Source organism: Felis catus, chromosome D1 (genome assembly GCF_018350175.1).
Source record: "Felis catus isolate Fca126 chromosome D1, F.catus_Fca126_mat1.0, whole genome shotgun sequence".
Taxonomy (NCBI): Eukaryota; Metazoa; Chordata; class Mammalia; order Carnivora; family Felidae; genus Felis; species Felis catus.
In genome coordinates, this window is record NC_058377.1 from 71000393 (window position 1) to 71024683 (window position 24291).

A 24291-nucleotide genomic window follows, 5' to 3' on the forward strand; every position below is an offset into this window, starting at 1 on the left:
CTTTCCAACTCAGAAAGAAGGTGAAAAAGGAAGTTTATGATCAGCGGATTTGCTATGCCAAATTAGAGAGGTCATCGCCTGTGGGGTGAAGGAAGGGGATCCATAGCCAGAGACAGCAGGGATCAGGATGCTTTAGCACAAAGTCACAGGATGTCATTTACTGCAGCTCCAAGTTAGCCGGGGCCTGGTCTGCTTTCTCTGGTTGTCGTAGAGCCCTCGGTAAAAGCCAGCTGAGGCTTCACTATCTGTTCTTCCTGGAGTGTTTTTCTCATTAAGTTTAAGCTTGGCATATTGTTGTACATTCTCACCCAGTATTCTTCCTCAAGTGGAATGGACATTTGCCTCCTACTTACGGCTCCATGATGGTTTCTTGCCTCTGCTCATCTGTGAGGTAGTGGGTTTCTTGGGGTCCAGCGGAGGACTCCTTCCGCTTGCTCTCCAGGTGGGTTTTTCCTTCTCATGTGATAACTTACTTGGCCTCTTCTCAATCCATTCCCACTTTCATCAGGTCTTTGAGGTTTCCAGTACGGTGATAACATCTAGATTTTAATACTGATTCAGATTTTTTTATCCCTCTTTTATACTTCTTTGGTAATTTCAAAGGGTAATTTGAATGGTGAAGGAATTCTGAACTTCATTATTTCTTTTACTTATCTTGCGAGCCAAGAGTTTATTAAGTCAGCTAGCTCTCCAGGGCACTTGTTACATGTTGTGCTTTATTGAGCTGGAAGTCGTATTACTTTTTCCTCAACAGACAAAGCTGTTCTAATAGTTTATCCATCCTGATCAGATTTGAATATGAATTGGTTAAATCACTATGAAATACAAATTGACCCCTTAGGGAATCTTTGAAGCTTATTATTTCTCTTTGGGATTAATGATGTTTAGAAGTTGTAATAAGGTTACTATAAGATGCCTTTTTATTGACATAATTGATATGTAACATTGTGAAAGTTTAAGGTATACATTGTGTTCATTTGATACACATGTTGTAATGTGATTACTATCATGTCACCTAATATCACATCTTTTTTGTGGTAAGTACCAACTTTTAAGTATATAATACCAGTACTAATAACTATAATCACAATGCTGTACATTAGAGCCCCGGAACTTTGTGCTGTAACTGGACGTTTGTACCCTTTGACCAACATCTTTCTACTTCCCCCACCCCCTGGCAACTACCCTTCTTGCGTTTCCATGAGTTCAGCTTTTTTAGATTCCACATACGAGAGATATCAAACAGTATTTGTCTTTTTTGACTTACCTCACTTAGCATAGTGCTCTCAAGGTCCATCCATGTTGTCTCAAATGTCAGGATTTTCTTCTTTCTCATGGCTGGATAAATATTCCATTACACACACACACACACACACACACACACACACACACGTATCGACACACATATACATATAGACACACACCACATTTTTGTTCATCAGTGGACATTTAGATTGTTTACAGACTTTATATGGCCCATTACAAAGTTTAAATCATCACTGCTTTCATAAAATGCTGTAAAAAAACAATCAAATGGTGTTAAGTATCTGTGCTTAAGTTTAGACTATAGCTAATTTTCACAAATAACATGTAAACCTATTTAAGCTCCCAGAATATATATCTTAATGTAGATTGCATTCTATTTTTATCTGTCCTTCTTTCTCATTAACAAGAAGCTTTATGAAAACCAGGAGACAGGTTTTTATGTTTATCCCTAGCCTTTAGCACTGGCTGTGAAAGTTTTTAAAATAATTACTGTGCTTATTTAATAACCTTTTTAATTGCTCAATTTTTAGAGGTAGAAGAGGCTCTGACAAATCTGTAAGTCACTGTTTTTTAAAATCTGTATTCTAAAGTTCTAGAGTACTGAGGGACTTCCACTGAAATGAGGTGGATGAACAGTGAAGGGTCCCATTCCACTTGAACCAGAGGATTTGTGCTTTTACCTGTGTCCTGCTTCTCGCTTACTCCCAGGGACAGTGTCAGGATGGGAGTACAGGCTGTGTCCTTCCCAGGCATGCGGGACTGCGAGTCACCCGGGACACTGCTCCTGCCTCTTCTTTGGTCCTCACCACAATGACTCCGTGCTAGCTGAAGAAGAGAAATGTGTCCTTAAATCTGCTGTGTCTCTCTAGTGACTTTCCTAACAGAAGCTTTACTGATTTAATGAAGTGGACCTCAGATATCAACTTTACGTCTCTTGAGGGCAGCATGGTGTCTGCAAAGATGAACTTTGGAGACGAATTACCCTTTCACCTACTAGATGTGCATGCTGGAAAGGGGTATCTTCCCCTTTCTGTACTTCAGTAAACTCATTTAGAAAATTATCACAACCCTTCTTCACAGATATTAAAATGCTTGGCATACAGTAGTTACTCATTGTTTATACTCTTCCAACCTAACTCTGTTTATTATTCAAGATTATTATCTCTGAGATGCCTGACTCATTTTCCTTATTACTTTTCAGGCAGTTTTGTACAACGACAGATCTGTTCTAGAAAATCATCATGCTGCATCAGCTTGGAATCTATATCTTTCTCGCCCAGAGTACAACTTCCTTCTTAATCTTGATCACGTGGAATTCAAGCGCTTTCGTTTTTTAGTCATTGAAGCAATCCTTGCCACAGATCTTAAAAAGCATTTTGATTTCCTTGCTGAATTCAATGCCAAGGTTTGTGTACATATTAATGTCTGGCTTCAAAGATGGAAATCTTTATTGTCAGTATTACTGATAAGTGTTTTTTAATGCTAAGTTAGAGTTAATATTACTCATAAAGTCATAATGAGACCATATGCAAGACAATATATGTCAATATTTTTTAAATAACATTTATTATAACATGTCCTAAAAAGACTGTCACGTGCTACATTTCCTTTCTGACACATAGACTTAAAACTTTCCTTCACATGGTGATAAGCCAATTAATGATGCAAAAAGCTTTTAGGGGCAGAGTGGAGAAAGTTGTGCACAGTGCCAACTAAGGTATCTTATGAAATTAAAGATGGGCTTCTCAGCCAGTTATACTTACCTCACTGCACCTGTTCATCCCCTCTTCACATTAGTGTTTAGCTGGCTGGTGTGGGAGAGGACTGTCCACTCTTCCACTGGAGTATAATGCGCTCATTGAAGAACGGCTGGGGTTGCCCACTGTGCTCGGTCGTCCAGCACAGAGTAAGGAAGGAACGGGTGAAAGTCCCTGCCGTTAAGAATTCGCATTCAATAGGGAATTGAGAATCACTGCCCTCATGTGATAGTGCTAGTCACTGGCATGTGTTCTGCCCCTGAGACGTCAGGGGCGGAAAATGCTTTACAGACTCAGAGATTTACACAGCTTTACAGATTCTTGAGGGAAGGATGCTCTCTCTTTGGCTGGCAGGAAGCTGTTATTCCCTTGATGACATTTGTGACCTAAAGGAAAGGTGCACCTTCAGGGTAGAGGAACTGGTAACAAAGGAATACTAGATTTAACCCGCCGGGTGGAGACCCTGTATGTGGCTGTCATGATATTAATAAAATACTTAGAAAAATAAAAAAATTTATATGCCTTTAAAATTATTTTATAGTTGTATAGCTCTGTTAACTTTTATTTAATAATAAAAATCCATTTAAGTGCTTAAGTCAGAGTAACAGATGTTTGTTTTTACAGGTCCAAGATCAGCTAGCCCAGTGCTTTTGAATCTGTGTTCCTCAGAGGTTTCTATTCTGTAGTCTCTGAGGAAAATGTCACATGAGTGGGGCTCTAAATCTCCTACACGGGTTCAATCAAAACAGCTCTCCTTTTAAGTGTTTTCTATAGTGACTTTGACAAAAGGGTTTGGTGCCTAAGACACTGCTAACGTTCAATAACCACTGATCTGGGCCATGTACTTTATTTTTCACAAGAGAAAATTTGAGTTTTTGGAAGGCATAGTAAGTTGCCTACTTAGTGATGATAATTACCATTTATTTAAATAACAATGTTAGCATATACTGTGATCTAGGCATTTTTCATTTATTAATCCTCATGGTAATATGGCTGGATTGGTACTACTTTTCCTGTTTTATAGATGAAGAAATTTAGATTCAGGGAGATGAAGTCATTTTTCCAGTATCACACAATGAATAAATCGAGTCAGGATTTGAAACCATTGAGATCAACTTTTAAAACTTGTCTTCTTTCAACTATGCCATATTTTCCTTTCACAGCTAAAGCCAACTTCTCTTTAGATCTTAAGTGTTCTGTAAAATTATAGTGTATATTATATATTAAATTATATATTAATTACATATGTAATATATACACACAAGTTATAATTTTGTGGTAATCACACATATTGAAACCACAGTTTCTGTTTTTTGATGTTCTGCTTCCTTAGAAACAAAATTAGAACAACACTTCAAAGTGTCATTCTACCATTAACCCATATTCCTTCCTATAATTTAGACAGGAAATAGTTTTAAGATACTTTGGGGGGCAAAAACCCAACTCCTGTGCCCTCAAAAGCTAAAATAATTGTTTTTCCAACACAGGCCAATGATGTAAACAGTAATGGTATAGAATGGAGCAATGAAAATGATCGCCTCTTGGTATGCCAGGTGTGTATCAAACTGGCAGATATAAACGGCCCAGCGAAAGTTCGGGACTTGCATTTGAAATGGACAGAAGGCATCGTCAATGAATTTTATGAGCAGGTAGGTTGAAACGTGAGATTGGAGGGATTTTTGAGAGCTGCCATCTGAAGATGCTAGTCTTTGGGATTTGGGTAAGCTACATCGAGTGTTTGAAGTCTGTTTGCTTTGACCAAAAGTGGTTAGAAGTTGTTGAATTTGCTCTGGTCTTAGTGTTTTCTCAGCTCTGTTTTGCTCTTGCTGCTAAAACTTAAAACAAAAAATATCTTATTGCCTATCTGACATGGGTCGAATGTCCCTTGAGTCAAGAGGTAAGGCTACACTACATTATGATTCCAAGATTGCTTTCAAAACCCTGAGTGCCTGCAACCTAGGATCATTTATTTCCAGATGCAAATGTTTTTAATTGATTCAGGGTATACTTAGATGATATATTAAAGAATATCAATCCATTTCCAATTCTGCTGCAGAAAGACTGCCTTAGAAACATCAACTGGATAAAAGTCCTGGCAGAGGGTAAGACATTTGAGGGCTAGAAATGGAGATAAAGGAGTTATTTCATGGTTTTAAGGATTCAAAGATATAAACATGCTCTTGTAGGTTTTAAAATCTTGCCTTTAAAATAATACTGTACCCGAATGCACTTGTATGCCCAACATGCAGCAAAGCCAATCACTGAGATATTGAGTGAGCAGCAAGGAAAGGGTTGGAGAAGTAGCCACACTAGGAGATTGGAGCTCAGGCCTCAAATTTGCCTTCTCAGAGTGGAAGAGTGTGGAATATTTAAAGGCAAACAGAAAGGATCTGGGCAAAAGGGAGCGGAGCTATGTATTTCAAAATCAGATGAAGGAAGTTAATAAGTAGAGAAGGTTGAAGTTCATTTAGACCCAATTTATAATATACCTTTTTTGAAGTTTTTTGTTTTTTTTTTTTAATTTTGAGAGAGCAAGCAGGGGAAGGTCAAAGAGAGAGAGAGAGGTAGAGAGAGAATCCCAAGCAGGCCCCACACCACCAGCATGGAGTCCGACACAGGGCCCAAACTCACCAACTGCAGGATCATGACCCGAGCCAAAATCAAGAGCCAGATGCTCAACTGACTGAACCACCTAGCTGCCCCTATAATGTGATTATTTTTAAAGTATACAGAATTCTCATTACACAAAGTTAGAATCCATGCTGGGAGGTTGAATCCCAGGTTTGTTTGTTTTTTTTTTTTAACCAGCAATGTGATCTAGGATAAATTACTTAACCTCTCTGCGCCTTAGTTTCTCCATTGATAAAATAGGAATATTTGATGGGATCACCTCATAAGATTGCTGTGAGGATTAGATGAATTAATAAAGTTCTTAGAACAGTTCCTGACACCCAAATGATCAATAAATGTCAGCTTTTGTAATTCCAGGTTTATTACTAAACATATTATTTCAGACAATTTTATTTAATCTAAGTTTCATTATTCATCTTTAGAACAAAAGGTCATCTGACACCCTACCACATGGAGTTATCATGAAGGTTATATGTGCTAATCTATAATGAAAGTCCTAGTCAACCTGCATCAACACTATTAAATTTCTTTCTCAGTCTGGTTATGCTGTTAAACATCTTTTGGGTACAGATGCAAAATTCTAACCTTGACCAACTTTTTATTTTTTTGTTATCTTAGTTATCCTGTCTTTATACTCCTATATCCATTTAAGTGCCATGGGCTTAAAAAAACCAAACTCATTAAAAAAAAAAAAAAAGCAAAATTTAGGAAATTGTAGAATCCTGTGGGTAAACCCAACTGAGCTTTCTTTTTGGCAAACAATGGTTTTCTTCCTCACAGAAGATAAAATCATAGATTTCTAATCATGGGGCAATCACTAGGACAGTTTCTGGTTGTTTCCCTAGGACAATGCTGGCTCATCACATGGACACTCGTTGCCTACACAGTTTATACATTCTAGAGATTCATTCCCCACCAGTTCAAATCCTAGGAATGAAAATGTTCATCGTATCCTTTGGGGAATGCTCAGTACTGTGCTAAATACTTGACATAATATTGCTTTTCATCCTCAGAGCAACCTTTAAAGTAGATTATTCAGATTTTACACATGAAATGGGCATAGAGCTTGCTCAACACCACACAGGTTGTTGGTGGCAAAAGCAGGCTTTGAAACCACATCTGTCTGAGCTCCAGTTGTGCTCTCTGAAGCCCTGGAGGGCACAGTGGGAGGGTATCAGAGGGCAGGCACGGGAGTGTTCCTTCTCTCCTCTCTCTTTCTGTCTGTTTTACATGCTAGGTTTTCTGATTCAGATTCATTAAAAGGATCTGCTATTAGAAAAGAGCAGGGTGTTGAAAGGCACTTACAAAATTCAACCCTACACATTGGACGTACAAAGTTTCCATGATACCATCTCCCCTTAGGAGAAGGGGAATCTGTATGCGACATAGAATTTTGCAGGTTGTTAGATTCGTTTTTTTTTTTTAATGTATATTTTTCCTGTAAACTGGTGAAGTGTGAAAATGGTCTCACTTAGAATTTCTCAAATATTGGAGGAATTCTTATAGTTAAAATGACAGTAATTAGACACTTCCTTGTAAAAATTATTTTGATGTAGACTATGCATATTTAGAAACCTTAAGACAGGGGTGCCTAGGTGGCTTAGTTGGTTAAGTGTCCGACTCTTGATTTCGGCTCCCATGCATGATCCCACGAACAGGGAGATGGAGCCCCACGTTGGGCTCTGCACGGACAGTGTGGAGCCTGCCTGAGATCCCCTCTCTGGCCCTCCCTTACTCGCACATGCGCTCTCTCAAATGAATAAAAACTAAAAAGCAAGATAATCTTAACAGCAAAGCTCAGTGGTTATTCTTTCAGTAGCTACAAATGTACTTTTCTTTTTTAAATGATCAGGGAGATGAAGAAGCTAATCTTGGTTTGCCCATCAGTCCCTTCATGGATCGTTCTTCACCTCAACTAGCAAAACTCCAAGAATCTTTCATCACCCACATAGTGGGGCCTCTGTGTAACTCCTACGATGCTGCCGGCTTGCTGCCGGGTGAGTGGATAGAAGCAGAAGAGGATGAAGATGCCGAAAGTTGTTATGATGAAGAAGAGGGCGAAGAATTAGATACAGATGATGAAGAGATAGAAGACAACTTAAATCCTAGTAAGAATGGAGGGATATTATAAATCCTCACATGGATATTTGCAGTTAATAACACTAAATTTGGATCTTTAAGATACAGATTCTGTAGTTCTGTCTGGAGTAACTAGTAGCTCAATGTTCAGATTGAATAGTCTCTTGAGTAACTCCTGGGTGCCGTGCTGATGCCACGACACACGGTCTTGGTTGAAGTAGCATCTCTCTGGGTATTGTCCTCCAGCCAGTTCGCTTCAGGAGGTTCTACCTGTGCAGCACAGTAGGGCTGTCACCATATCTGACTGTGTGAGGTGAGTGGGCTCGAGGGGCCAGTCCTTGGACACCTGCTGCCTTTCTGGCTGTAAATGAAATCCATTATTTGCTCTTTAAAGTTGAATTTAAATGAAATTATATCTGGCATTCCAAGCATGCTATAGCTGAGAACAGAGAGCATAATTACGAAGAACTAGCCCCCCACATCCCCAGTTGTCTTCAGGATCAGTATAGTGAAGAGTGGTTTTCTGCCACCACCATGTGAGCATCATCTCAGGCAAATGACTGGCTTCCAAAAATTATTTCTACTCATTAAAGCTGTAATAATAGTGTTTAATTCAGTACCTAAGTCCTAAAAAAAATCGTTTAACTGCATTTTTTTATCACTTGAAATTTTAGTACTGTCCTCCCCTCTCACCCCACCTGGTCTTCCCTAATCCTTTTCTCTGCTTCATTTTCATCTGTTCATATTTAACCCCATCTTGTGTTTTGCTTCTTCATTTGCTTTTCTAGATCTTTCCATTAGAATATGAGCTCCACGGTGCAGAGATTATCTTACTGCATATTACTACAACCCCAGTGCCCTAGAGAAATGCCTGGAAAGTAACAGGCACTCAGGTATTTAGTGAATGAATGATTGAATTGTATTACTAGGATTAGAATCTGTCTGTTTTAAACTTCACAGAACCACGAAGGAGGAAAGGCAGACGGCGAATATTTTGTCAGCTAATGCACCACCTCACCGAAAACCACAAGATATGGAAGGAAATCATCGAGGAAGAAGAGAAATGTAAAGCTGATGGGAATAAACTGCAGGTGGAGAATTCTTCCTTACCTCAAGCAGATGACATTCAGGTCATTGAAGAAGCAGATGAAGAGGAGGAGAGACAGTTTGAATAAAAGAAAAGACATCTTGAAGAAGTCCCGAGGGCCATGCCCAGGGTCAGAAGTCCTCGCCTGGCACTGACCATGCGGACTCGCAGCCGACCGCTCCCAGGTGCACGGGCCTGAGGACCGCGAGAGGACCCTCGCTGCGCTGGCGGCTCCCCGGTCCCGTGCACTTGCGGCACACGGACACGGACCGGACGAGTGTTCGTAGAGCGGGGCTTCCGTCGCTCGTGTTGCGAAGCTCTTCCTCGATGCCTCCACTGGTATCTACTTTGTCGTAGTAACGCTTTGCCAGGTAGTAAGCTCTTACTTCCATGAGGGGTAGCTAGAACTAAACATTCACGGGACCTCAGTTTCCAAGATGGCCAGAACGTTTCCCTTTCATGAAAACATTTTCCACATGTGTCTTTTAGGTCTTTGAATGTGTGTGTCGGGGGGGAAGTCTGTGCCTGCCTAAAAAAGAACCCCGTGTTTGCCTTTCTGAGCGATCAGTTCAATGCAGTACACTGGCCAATGCCGTTCTCCCAGCTACATTTATCCATGAAAGACTGAAGGACGTTTGTCAAACAAAAATCCAGGCGCATCAGGTTGATGCTTTTCACCGTCGTGTGTTACCTTCTACGTGTGTTCTATTTCTGCTCCGAGTATTCAGGTTTGCCGTGGACAGCAGAAGTCTTAATTCCAGTCTCACTGACTTCATTCCGTGGTTGAATTTTTAAAGCTGTTCAGGTTTAAAAATGAAGGAATTGTTTAGTCAAAACTGTTCTTAGTACTCTTGCTCAGGATTAGTATTTTTCAATATTTAGTTAATATAAACAGACTTGTCAGAAGAAAAGAATGGTCCTAAAGATGTTAACTTTTTGTGAAGTGAGCATTTTCTCTCAGATCTCATAATTTGAGACTAATTAAAGTGGAGGAAAAGGAGCGGTCTTTTGCTTACTGCAAAAATCAGACGAAGCTAAAATCCTATCGAAGATAAAGAACAAAAGCACTGGTAGGAGTTCTAAAAGGCACAGTGAATAATCAGAATATGTGCTTATCTCTAGATCCAGATCTTAGGTGTCATGTTTAGTCACCGTAAAACTGATGCTAATCTTTGTTCATTTCCTCCTGCCTCGAGACTACATGACAGAAGTGACCTATGACTACTTAGTACTTCGAGAGCCCAACTGCAAGTCTAATTTTTAAGAAAGTAAATGGTGGGAAGACTTAATTGCAAAGAAAATGGTTATTTACAATATTCATGAACTCCTAGGGTACAGATAGCAAGATGGTAGACTACTTTGGTTTTTTATTCTTGGAGACCATATTTTGGATCCATGTAGCTTTTGTAGACAGTAAAAACATTAATTTCCCAAGATGATTTACTTACGTATGATGTCAGGCAGTTTCTTACCTACCTGGAATATTTGGCGTATCTCAAAGATATTAAAGATCTATAGAAGTGTTGGAAGTTTTGATCTTGTATAATATTTAATGAATCACCGAGCTTTATTTATTAGACATGTTGAGTGCTCAGTTCCTTCCTGCCACTTTTGCTACCACTGCCACATGATTTGTAACCTGGTCGCACATTACTAAGTAATAAAATTTTAACTAATTTATTGAGTTTGCACTTACAATGTATATATCCTGTGCTTTTGTTTCTCTAGTGCACCTTTTGCATCCTAGGTATACTTCTGCTGTTGCAAAGCCCATGTGTATAAAATCACATGTGCTTACATGCTTAATGAAACTCAGATTTCCTTTCTATTTTATTAAAATTTTGTATTGGGGTTAATGTATATATTTTCTCAAAAGGAATGTCTTATTAAAAATACTATTACTGAGAACTCCTTTTTAAATAACTTTTAACTTATTTAATCTTTGCTAAATAATTGACATGTTAAAATAGCCCAAAGAAACCTAAAACAAATTCATAAGTTGTAAGAAATGAATGTGACTATATTAAGTACAGTGCTATGCTATTAAATGAAATCTTACTTGAAAAATTGCCACAAGCCATATTACATATCCTATTTTGGTTACTACTGAATCAGACTTTTATTTTAACTTTCATCATGAGTTTACTATTGTTTTAAACTCACTGGTCTTAGAAATCTTGTAGTGCTGTAATATATTTATGTGCTTAGTGATACATTCTTTCTCCTTAAAAAAATTTTTTTAAAGTTATTTCCTGATTTGAAGGCTGTTTCCTGCTATTCTTACTTTGTTGGTGCTGTTGACGTTTTCTGTTCTTATAAGAATCCTGTAAACTCTAGCACTGCTGAACTCAAAAATTTCTTCTCTCTAGATTGCATCTCATAGGAACAAACTTCACAAAAGAGACGAATAAAGCCAACTCTGGTTTCCTTATTGTAGTTGCCAGACTAATCTGAACAGCTCTAGAGGGTGGGTGGGGATGGCGATTGGCCTGTGGAGCAGGGATGAACAGCTTCCCAGAGGAAAAAGTGATTTACCTTGGAGATAATTGCTTGTGGAAAGAAAACAACACTATATGTAGAGGCCAAGACAAGAACTGTCCTCACACTGGAGGGGGCCAAAGGAGGTTTAGAGTGACTGGAAGGGAATAGTAGAGAGAGAGTGACTAATGAAGGGCGTGGCAAAGCATGACATGCCATTTAAGTATTTTTCCTTGAGGAACAACTAGAAAAGTTTTAATCTTGAAGAGGGGCATGATTAGATTTACATTTTTTAAAAATAAAATTTATTTATTTTGAGAGATCGAGCAGGGGAAGGGCAGAGAGAAAGAGAGAAGCCTAAGCAGAATGTCCATACTGTCAGTGCCGAGCCCAATGCAAAGCTTGAAGTCACGCACCATGAGATCATGACCTGAGCTGAAGTCAAGCATCAGACGCTTGAGCCCCTCAGGTGCCCCAAGATTTACATTTTTATGAAGATCAAATAACATACTATGTCAAATGGAAGAATAAGATTAGACATGGAGAGATCTCCCCAATCTGGACATGAAGAGATTACAGGACAACAGAGAGGTAAGTAGACTGGAGATTCAAGATGTAGAATCAGTTTGCTCGAGATTAATTGGATAGGATGGTAAGCAGACGACAGTGACTTTCATATTTCTGCTTTGGGCAGCGGTCCGTGTCATTCACTGGCACACACACACACCCTGTTGGTTCTCTTTCTCTGGAGAACTTTGATACAAGTCACCAAACACAAGGAAATGACCGTGAGTGAGAATAGCAGAAATGAATAGATTTAGACTACCCAATGACTGCAGATGCTGCATTGCGTGATCAAAACAATATACGGGCTCCTGCGTGGCTCAGTCGGTTAAGTGTCTGACTTTGGCTTAGGTTATGACCTCCCGGTTCCCAAGTTCAAGCCCTGCGTCAGGCTCTGTGCTGACAGCTCAGAGCCTGAAGCCTGTTTCAGATTCTGTGTCTCCCTCTTTGTCTCTGCCCCTCTCCCTCATGCTCTCTCTCAAAAATAAACATTAAAAAAAAAAAACCTTTAAAAATATATGAAATAACCATGCAAGAAATGTTGGTTGAACTACAGAGAAAAATTGGTATTTCTCCAACCTTGATGGGAGATTTAACACCGTAAGTTAAACAGACCAAAAGTTAATAAAAATATAGAACAGCACAATGGGCAGTATTAGACATATACAGAACATAAAACCCAACAGATAAGACAATTTTTCTTAACATCCAAAGAACATTTATAAAAGTTGACCACATACTTGTCTATAAAGCAAGTCCCAATAAGTTTCAAAGCATATGTACCCTACAGCCATGTTCTCTGACCACAAGACAATTAGTCTTCAATTATTTTTATTTTGTAGAGAGAACATGAGCAGGGGAGGCAGGGAAAGAGGGAGAGAGAGAATCCCAAGCAGGCTCCACACTACCAATGCAGAGCCCGAGGCAGGACTTGAACCTGTGAAACACAAGATCATGACCTGAGCTGAAATCAAGAGTTGGATGCTTAACTGATAACCCAGGTGCCCCTTTATTAAAAAAAAAATTATATATAATATATATTATATATAGAGAGACAAAAAGAGCAGGAGAGGGGCAGACGGAGGGAGAAGGAGAATACCAATTACACTGATCTTGGAGGCTTCGTGGGGCTCAATCCCACTAGTGTGAAATCATGCCCTGAGTCAAAATCAAGAGTAGATGCCACCCAGGCGCCACTATTTCTATGTATGCCTGACAGATAAAAGAAATTGCTCCAAGTAACTCTAGGAAGGACTAAAGAAATGATAATGGCCAGTTACATGTAAGTAGAAATGAATAATTAAAGTATCTGTACTACTTTCCAAAAATGAAGATGTAGTGAAAATGGCACTTGAAGAGAAACTTAGGACATTAGATGTTTATATTAGAAAAAAAGACTGATAAGTTGAGCTAAGGATCTAGCTTAACTTAGAAAAAGGACAGAATATAGATATACCACATTAACAAAAGGATAAAAATCGCGATCCATAGAGCAGAACAAGCATTTGACAAAGTTCACCGTCTGTTTATAAAATCTCTCAACAAAGCGGGTAGTGGAAGAAACATAATAAAGACCATATATGACAAGCCCACAGTTAACATTCTAAAATAAAAAGACACAGCTGCCTACCCTCACCATTTTTATTCAACTTAGTATTGGAAATCCTAGCCAGAGCACTCAGAGAAAAAATAAATCTTCCAGTTTGAAAGGAAGAAGTACAACGGTCTCTACTTGCAGATGACATGATATGTATACATATAGAAAACCCTAAAGACTTCACCCAAAAAACTTAGAATAAACAAGTTCAGTAAAGTTGATGGGTACAAAATGAAAAAACTCTTGCATTTCTATAAATGAATGAAATATCAGAAAAAAAACATTTACAATTTCAAGGAGAAAATACATAAGAATAAACAGCTAAGAAGGTGAACATACACACTAAAAAAGTAACACATGGATGAAGAAAATGGAATGCATACAAATTGAGTGCTCATGGTTGAAAGAATGTTGTTAAAATTGACTCAATGCAATCTCTATCCAAATCCCAGTGGCATTTTTTTTTTTTTTTTTTTTTTTTTAAATTTTTTTTTCAACGTTTATTTATTTTTGGGACAGAGAGAGACAGAGCATGAACGGGGGAGGGGCAGAGAGAGAGGCAGACACAGAATCGGAAACAAGCTCCAGGCTCTGAGCCATCAGCCCAGAGCCTGACGCGGGGCTCGAACTCACGGACCGCGAGATCGTGACCTGGCTGAAGTCAGACGCTTAACCGACTGCGCCACCCAGGCGCCCCACCCAGTGGCATTTTTAAGACTGAATAGAATTGACATGAAATTTGTATAGAAGCACAAGACACCCTGAATAGCCAAAGAAATCATAAGAAAAAAAAAAAAAAAAAGCTGAAGACATGCTTCCTGATTTCAACCTTTATTGTAAAGTTATAGTTATCAAAACACAATAGTAATAAGCTAAAAACAGACATGTAGACCTAAAGAACAGAAGAGAACCCAGAAATAAATCCACACATGTATGGTCAATTTATGAGAAAGAAGCCAAGAATGTAAGTGCAGAAAAGATAGTCTTTTTGGTAGTGTTGGGAAAACTGGACAGCTACCAGCAAAAGAATGAAACTGCACCAGTTTGCCACACCAAATATAAACTAAACTCAAAATGGATTAAAGACCTATATGTGAGACCTGAAACCATAAAACCCAGAGAAGAAAACATAGGCAGTTACCTCGACATGGATTGGCACTCTTTTTTTTTTATAGGTCACCACTAATTTTTTAGTAGGTCACCACAAGCAAAAAAACAAAAACAGACAAATCAAACTACGTCAAACTAAAAAGCTTCTGCACAGTGAAGAAAGCCATCAACAAAAGTCAAGCAACTCAATGGGAGAAGATATCGGTAGAAGGACATACCTGATAAGAGGTTAGTTAATATCTGAAATACATTAAGTACTCGTACTCCTCAACAGCAAAAAACAAACACGACAAAAACAAAACCCAATCTGATTTAAAAAATGGGCAAAGGATCTGAGTAGACATTTTTCCAGGACATAAAGATGGGCAAGAGGTACATGAAAGAGTGCTCAAAGTCACTAGTCAAGGAAGTGCAAATCAAAACCGCACGAGTGATCACCTCATGCCTGTTATTCCTGTCTTTTGTATTTGTAAGCGTTCTAACAAGTGTTGGCAAGAGGGAGGAGAAAAGGGAACCCATGTGTGCGGTTGGTGGGAAAGTAAATTGGCATAGCCACTGTGACTGACAGTAGGAAAGCTACCCCCTGAATAAAACAGAACTACCACATAATCCAGCAATTCCACTTCTGGGTATTTATCCCAAGGAAACAAAAAACACAAACTCAAAAAGGTATATACACCCTCACGTTCACTGCAGCAGTATCTGCTATAGTCAAGTCATGGAAGCAACCTAAGTGTCCATTGATAGATGAATGAATAAAGAAAACGTGGCATCTATGTCCAACACAATAGTATTCAACCATGAAAAAGAAAGAATCTTGCCATTTGTGACAACACAGATGGACCTTGAGGATCTTAAGCTAAGTGAAGTCAGAGAAAGAAAAACACCATACAATCTCCCTTATACATGGAATTTAAAAACAAAAACAAATGAACAAAAATAAAAAAGATTCATAAATACACATAATAAACTGGTGGTTGCCAGAGGAGAGGGTTGGAAGGAGGCTGAAAGAGGTGAAGGGGATCACTAGGTACAAACTTGCAGTTATGAAATACATAAGGCACATAGATATGAAGTATAGCACAGGGAATACTGTGGTTAATAATGTAATATAGCATTGTGTGGTACAGATGGTCAACACTATGATAAGCACTCCCAATATACTGCAATGTTGAATCACAATGTGGTACGCTTGAAGCAAATATAATATTGTACGTCAACTAGATTTCATTAAAAAAATAGCGTAATGAAACACATTAGCCAATTAAAAAAAGAAAAAAGATAGTACCAATAGAGCAAATAATTCATCTTTTTATCATTTAAGGGAGAAGAAAAGAATGAACGAAGGAAGAAAGGATGGAAGAAAGGAATAAGGAGGGAGGAATAAGACAGACCTAGAATAGAAACAAACTTCAGTTCTAGGGTCATGAAGAAAGGAAACTACAACAAATGTCACATAAATGATGAAATGTTAGGGTCATTCCTTTAAACAGACAAGAATGATCACTATCCCCACTTTTCATCAATATTGTACTAGAGCTTCCAACCTTAGGAAGAAATAAAAACCATGCTAATTTGGAAAGACACAAAACTGTCATTATTTACAAGCGATGTAATTGAGAAAATCCCAAAGAACTGAGAAACAGGATTAAAATTTTTCAAATTCCATGTTTAGCATTATTGTCATATGCTATCAGTGTACAAATTTTTGCATTTTTATAGAACAGCTTCGGGGCGCCTGGGTGGCGCAGTCGGTTAAGCGTCCGACTTCAGCCAGGTCACGATCTCGCGGTCCGTGAGTTCGAGCCCCGCGTCGGGCTCTGGGCTGATGGCTCGGAGCCTGGAGCCTGTTTCCGATTCTGTGTCTCCCTCTCTCTCTGCCCCTCCCCAATTCATGCTCTGTCTCTCTCTGTCGCAAAAATAAATAAACGTTGAAAAAAAAAAATTAAAAGAACAGCTTCAAATTCTGCTATTACCATTTCAGTTTGGAAGTGGTCCCCAAGTTTAGGATCTTAGACTCACTTTAATCTCTTGAAAACGCTTCACGTAGTCAAAATTCTCATATGGGGGGAGGGGGTTGCCGACTTTCAATGAGAATATTCAGTTAATTTCATCAAGAAGAAGAAATTAAGTGGGGATCTGTTTGCTGAAGCTTTCTTAGCCTTGATTTTCCCTTAATAGCTGTTTCACTATTATCTGCCTGAATGAAGACACAGAAGATCAATAAAGATAAGAAAATCAATCATGAAGATGATGAAATTCAAGAAGAATAAACAGGATTCCTTGCATTTAAGTTCAAATAACTCCTTTTAGAAAGGATAATTGAAGGGCTGGTTTAATAAGACCTCTACTACTAAAAGCACTGAGAGCTGTTGTTAATTACCTCTAAGTATGTTTTTCTGGTTTAAGAATAGGCAAAAGGAGGTCTCAAATTGCATTCCTAAAAAAAAAATTAAAAAAAAAGTGCATCCACCTCATTCTGAAATAGCCAGATGATATGCTTTAAAGTAAACATTGGTACATTGAAGAGGTCCAGAGAGAATAAGGACCAAATTATGTAAAGAACCTAGAATATTTAGTCTTTAGAAGCGAAGATTCACACTAGAACACAAATGAGAGCTTTCTTCAAATGTTTTAAGTGGGACCACATATTTAAATACCTACAAGGCTGGATAGAAACTGTAAATTAATAATTTGGGCTTGGTGCAATATATATGTATACTCATTTAGAAAGCCACAACTAAGCTCTAGTTTTTTACCACTCAAGATGCCAGCCCAGCATTGACAGATCTTCATTTTCCAAGAAAAGGCTAAAAATACAGATTTTTATAAGAAATCTGTTTTTTAAGTGCTGTTTTACATTTAAAAATTTCTTTAATGTTTTATTTATTTTTGAGACAGTGAGTGGAGGAGGAGCAGAGAGAGAAGGAGACACAGAATCCAAAGCAGGCTCCAGGGTCCGAGCTATCAGCACAGAACCAGACGCTGGGCTTGAACTCACGAGCCACGAGATCATGACCTGAGCTGAAGTCGGACGCTTAACCGACTGAGCCACCCAGGCGCCCCTAAGGGCTGTTTTATTTTGAAATTAAACTTAATTGTTCTAGAATTCCAATGGGGGTATGTGGTTTCCCCACACCACTACCAAGTAATTCTGCAACACCAGCTGGGTGTCCTACAATTCAACTCAATTCTGACACAATTTACCCAGAAATAGTATCACATTCCACAAGTGAAGGACTCAGTCCCACAAGACTGCCCTCTGCTTCAGACACCCATCGCTGACCGACCCACTGACTACGGATTGGAGGGTCCCACAACCCCCTCCTTGGGTTCCATTAATTTGCTAGAGTTGTTCACAGAACTTAAAAAAACCCCATTTACTCACAAATTACCAGTTTATTACAGAGAATATTAAAGGATACAAACCAACAGCCGATGAAGAGATACAAAGGGCAAGTTCCTCAACACTGGACCTTCTGTCATTATGGAGCTTCGGACCTAGCACAATGGTACATGGAAACATTCTGGTTCACCAACCTGGAAGTTCTCCAAACCACTTCCTTTTGGGTTTTTATGGAGGCCTTATAACACAGGCATGATGAATTAAATCATTTACTTTTGGTGATTGATTCAACCTCCAACTCCTTTCCCCTCCCCGGAAATCAGGGGGTGGGACTGAAACTTCCAACCTTTTGATCCTGATTGGTTCCCCTGACAACAAGTCCTCACACTTAGGCGCCTCCCCAAAGTCACCTCATTAACATAAACCCAGCTGTGGTGGAAGAGGGCTTGTTACGAATAACAAGACACCCATTTCACCTTTATGGCTCTGAAGCATTTATTTAGATATTGACGACAAGGGACCAAACATTATAAAAGATGCTCTCATTGCTCTTATCACTCAGGAAAGTCCAAGGGTTTTGGAAGCTGTAGACCAGATATATATGAGAAATATATTTTGGTTGTAGATATGGCCAAAGATATATTTCTTATAAATCACAACATTGCAAACCTCTCATTAGTCATTACTACATAACACATTTGAAAAATATCCAGCATTGTTCATTCAGTATACAGGCTCATCTGCTTTAGAAGGTATTTATAAGTGAAATATTTTTACATTAAAAATGAGTACAATGGGTAAAATTTTTAATGTTTTCGTGAAGTATACATAGACGTATACAGCAATATTCGCAGCAAAATAAAATACTATGAACACCATTATGCAGCAAACATTGCTGTCCCCTCAGAAGCTCTCTCATGCCTCTTCCCCATCTCAATCCCCTCATCTTCCTGCTGAAGACAATCATTCACCTGCCTTCTCTTTGTCTGAAATGTCTTTCACCTTTTGGAGTGAGGGTTATCAAGGCTGAGTGTAATATTCTAGATGAAGTATTTTCTTGCAGCATAAAGGGTATCATGCTTTTGTCTTCTGCATTGGCACTGTTTCTTTTATAAAGTTAGCTATCAGTTTTATTGTTGTTGCTTTGAAGTGATTTTCTTTCTATTTTCACTGTATGGTATTCTTAGGGCTTCTTGAACCTCTGGCTTGAAATCTTTTAAGTTTTGGAAAATTAGATCTTCAAATACTCTGTCCCATTCTTTCTTTTTCCCCTCTGGGTTTTCAAGTACCCAAATGTTAGATGTTATTATATTCCCCAGGTCTCTTACACATTTAAAAATTTCCACCCCTTTATCTCTCCATGCTTAATTCTAGGCCACTTCTTCACTACATTTTGGTCTGCTACAAAATCTATCTCGTTCTTATAATTTAGCTAATTTTTTTTTTTGTTCAGTTTTAGAATTTCCATTTTATGGTCTTAATTCTCTAATGAATTTTTCCATTTTAAACACTATGTTAGGTTTCCAAGAAGCAGAACCTTCAGCTAGGGACTCTTGTGTAACTTATTTATTGAGGAAATGCTCTCAGCTGAAATTTATGAGGAGCAGAGGCTAGGATGGGGAAAAAGCTGAAGACACTGATGTGGCTGAAGTCCTTGGCCTGATCCCACAGGATGGTGCCCTGAGGCACCAATAGCATCACACAGTTGTCCTCTTTGAGGCAAGTGGTGTGTGTATATAACGTATGGGGATGGGGGGTTTAGGCTAACCTCCTAGGGAATTCCAGGATAGATGACCCCATCAATTGAGGACAGTTCTGGGAGAATAAGAGCAGCTGACACTGGGGGTAGGGGTGGGGGCATAATTGAAGTGAATCCACCTAGAAAATACAATTATGGTAGAGCACTAAGAGTGTCCACTACAGGCATATTAAGCATGTTTACTGTTAAAGTTTGCAGTTGGTAATTCTATTACCTGGATCTGTTAAAGGTCTCTTTCTGTTGTCTGTTGTTTCTTTTGGTTTCAGTCAATATTTTGTCTCCTTACATGCTAGTTATCATTTAGTGCCAACAATGTAAATGAAAAAATTGAAGAAATATTTGAGGCCTAGAATTTTTATTTTCCTTCGGGGAGGATTTGTTTGCCTCTGGCAGGATGCTGGGACATTAGTACTAGTAATCTTGAATCACCTTAATCCAATCAGGAACTAAGCTGGGCAATTCAAAGCCGGGCTTCAACTTCAGTGAAGCCCATTTTTTCACTTACACTGAAAACACAGCTTCTTAGGGGCCCTTGTTAGGCATATTCTCCCAAGTTTTGGGACTCTAGCTCTGTGAATCCACCAAAAACCGTGCTTACCTTCTCAGCCTGTGAGTGGTCTCCCCCAGATTGGTTTGCAACTCTAGGAGAAAATAAGCAGGACACAGTCTAAGCTCACTTCTCCAGGTTTCCTCTTTTGTTTGGATCTTGGCCCCAAAATTCTTCACCATCTTGATGTTAGAAGCTTAATTGTATATGTATACCCCCAAATCTGTATGTTGAAGCCTTAACCCCCAGTATCTCAGAATGTGACTGTAATTGGAGACAAGGCCTGTAAAGTGGCAATTAAGTTAAATGAGATTATTATGGAGACCCTAATCAAATCTGACTGGTGTCCTTGTAAGAACATTGGTCATGTGTTTTATATATATATATATATATATACATATATATATATATATATATATATATATATATCTTTGCATCTATGTTCATGGGTGAGATTGCCTTATCATTTCTCTTTCTTTAAATAGACATGCATTTGGTATCAAAATTATCCTAGCATGAAAAAAAAAATCAGTTGGGCAGCGTGCCCTCTTTTCCTATTCTCTAGAAGTATTTGTATAAGATTGTCATTAGAATTCATTGGTAAATTCATATAGACCTAGAATTTTCTTTGTAGACATTAAAAAAATATATGAATTCAAGTTCTTTATTAGTTATAGCACTATTTAAATTTTCCATTACTGCTCCTGTCAGTTTTGGAAAGTTGAAAAAGAGCTCCTCTTAGGACAGTGTTTCTATATATACAAGCTGTACATTCAAATCACTCAGGGGGCGCCTGGGTGGCTCGGTCGGTTAAGTGTCCGACTTCGGCTCAGGTCATGATCTCACGGTCCGTGGGTTCGAGCCCCGCGTCGGGCTCTGTGCTGACAGCTCAGAGCCTGGAGCCTGTTTCAGATTCTGTGTCTCCCTCTCTCTGTGACTCTCCCCCATTCATGCTCTGTCTCTGTCTCAAAAATAAATAAACGTTAAAAAAAAATTAAAAAAAAATCACTCGGGACCGTTAAAAATACCCATGCCTAGTTTTTGTCCTTGGAGCTTCCACTTTATCTGGGTATTAGCACTTTATAAAAAAAGGATCAATTTTAATTTTCAAAAATATCTTTGGGGGTACCTGGGTGGTTCAGTCTGTTAAGCATCTGACTCTTGGTTTCAGCTGAGGTCATGATCTCAGTTTATGAGTTTGAGCCCCAAGTTAGGCTCTGTGCTGACAGATCGGAGTCTGCTTGGGATTCACTCTCTTTCCACTCCTTCCTTCCCTGCTTATATGCACAGACGCGCTCTCTCTCAAAATAAACTTTTATTTTTTGTTTATCTTTTTAATGCTTGTTTGTTTTTGAGAGAGAGAGAGAGAGAGAGAGAGAGAGAGAGAGAGAGAGAGAGAGAGACAAGAGCAAGAGAGAGAGGGAAGGGAGAGAGGGTGACACAGAATCTGAAGCAGGCTCCAGCAGAGCCTGACAAAGTGCTCAAACTCCTGAACCATGAAATCATGACCTGAGCCGAAGTCAGACACTTAACCAACAGAGTCATCCAGGTGCTCCTCAAAATAAATAAACTTTAAAAAATATCTTTGCTTTTTGTGGTTTCAATTATATCCATCTATATATATTAGGTATATATGTTTTTTATATTATATATAATAAATACAATTACTGATACATAATCAAAATTTTAATTAATAAAAGATAAACATACTTCTACCCCATCCACATCTATCCTTTTCTCTGAGTTTCCTAGAAATGACCATTTTCATTAGTTTTCTATTAACCTATCTAATGCTTTTTAGTCAAATAGAAGTGCATACACACACACACACACACACACACACACAAATTCCCCACCTCATACAAAAAGGGAACATATTTTATACATTGTTCTTTGTATTCATTAGCTAATGCTCTCTAAGAAATCACCCCAAAATATACTGGTAATAATCATCATCATTTTTGTGAGTAGACAATTTAGAAATGGCTGGCTGAGCAGTTCTTGGTCAGGATCTCTCATAAGATCACAATCAGATGACAGTTGGGTCTGTAGTCATCTGCAAGTTTGAGAAGGATCTATTTCCAAGGTGGCTCACTCACATGGCGGACAAGTTGATCCTGGCAATTGGTGAGAGACCTCAGTTTCTCTGAGTGTGGACCTCTCCACAGGACTGCTGGAGTGTCATCAAAACATGGTGGCCAGATTCTCCCAGAATGAGAGCTCAGAGACCCAGGTGAAAAAGTTGCAGTGCCTTTAGACAAGCCTTAGAGGTCACACATTATGACTTCCATATTCTATTGGTCACACACACCAGACTGGATTCACAAAATTGAATATACTAGATGGGGATCATCAGGGGTAATTTTGGAGGTTAGCTACCACATTGTGTATACTGGTTTTTCATTTTTTGTTGTTTTAACATGATTTGTCCTAAAGACCTCTCCATATTACTACACAGAAGACATCCTCATTTTTAATGTAGCTGTAGTATATTCTATTGTAGTATATACTGTAGTTTATTCCAACATTCCTTCATTGATAGAAATGTATGGTTGCAGTGGCTTGTTTTGTTTTGCTGTCATAAATAACTCATGAGTGAATAACCTGGCACTTACTTCCCTTTGTATGTGTTCAAGTGGATCTACAGGAGAGATTCTTTATCCTTTACTAAAAGGAGTTATTTGAACTTAAATGCAAGAAATCATGTTTATTCTTCTTGAATTTCGTCATCTTAATGGTTGATTATCTTATCTTTATTGATCTTTTGTGTCTTTATTCAGACAATAATGAAACAGCTATTAAGGAAAAAAACGACAAAGTTCCAGCAAACAGATCCCCACTTAATTGTCTTCCTGATGAAATTAACTGTGAATATTCTCATTAAAATCTTTCCCTAAATGGGGAACCTGGGTGGCTCAGTTGGCTAGGCGTCCGACTTTGGCTCAGGTCAGGATCTCGCGGTTTGTGGGTTCGTGCCCCACATCGGGCTCTGTGCTGACAGCTCAGAGCCTAGAGCCTGCTTTGGATTCTGTGTCTCCTCCCTCTCTCTGCCCCTCCCATGCTCATGCTCTGTCTCTGTCTTTCAATAATAAGTAAACACTTAAAAAATTTAAAAAAAAATCTTTCCCTAAAAGTTGGAATTGCTTGGTCAAAAGGTGAACACATCTATTATTTGATAAATGCTGCCACAGTCCTTTCCACAGGAAGTGTCTTCATATGCTTTGGGTAAATACTAAGTAGTGGAATTACTGTATCATATGATAATTATATCTTTAATGTTTTGAGTAACCTTCATACTGTTTTCCAGAGTGGTTGCACCAATTTGCATTCCCACCAACCGTGCACAACTGTTCCTTTTTCTCGACAATCTTGCTAACATTTGTTGTTTCTTGTGTTTTGGTTTTAGCCATTCTGACAAGTGTGAGGTAGTGTCTCAGTGTGGTTTTGATTTGTATTTCTCTGGTGATTAGTGATGTTCGGCATTTTTTCACGTATCTGCTGGCCGTGTGTGTCTTCTTTGGAGAAATGTCTTTTCATGTCTTCTGCCCATTTTTAAATTGGATCCTTTGCATTCTTTTGGTGTTGAGTTGTATAAATTCTTTATATATTGGGGGTAATAGCTTCTTATCGGATAGATCACTTGCAAATATCTTTTCCCATTTGGCAGGTTGTGTTTTTGTTTTGCTGTTTGCTGTGCGGAAGTTTTGATGTTGATGTAGTCCCAGGAGTTTATTTTTTGCCTGTTTCCCTTGCCTGAGGAAGTGTATCTAAAAAAAATGTTTCTATGGCCAATGTCAGACATTACTGTCTGTGCTCTCTTCTAGGATTTTTATAGTTTTGCATCTCACATTTAGGTCTTTAATCCATTTTGAGTTTTTGTATGTGGTGTGAGGAAGTAGTCCAGTTCCATTCTTTTGCATGCAGTCTTCCCAACACCATTTATTGAAGAGACTTTTTCCCATTGCATACTCTTGCCTCCTTTGTTGTAGATTAATTGACCATAAAAGGGTGGGTTTATTTCTGGGCTCTGTTTTGTTCCATTGATCCATGTGTCTATTTTTGTGCCAGTA

At 38.6% G+C, this 24291-nt stretch overlaps 1 protein-coding gene across 1 annotated transcript in view; it reads left to right on the forward strand.

Moving 5' to 3' along the window:
* Positions 1-11251, forward strand: part of PDE3B (phosphodiesterase 3B) — a 176592-nt gene extending 165341 nt beyond the window's left edge. The window contains exons 13-16 of the mRNA XM_023239599.2: positions 2468-2671; positions 4511-4672; positions 7507-7762; positions 8694-11251. Coding sequence (XP_023095367.1) covers positions 2468-2671; positions 4511-4672; positions 7507-7762; positions 8694-8908 — 837 coding nt within the window. The 3' untranslated portion in view covers positions 8909-11251. The remainder of the gene's footprint in view (positions 1-2467; positions 2672-4510; positions 4673-7506; positions 7763-8693) is intronic.
* The last annotated feature ends 13040 nt before the right edge of the window (positions 11252-24291 follow it).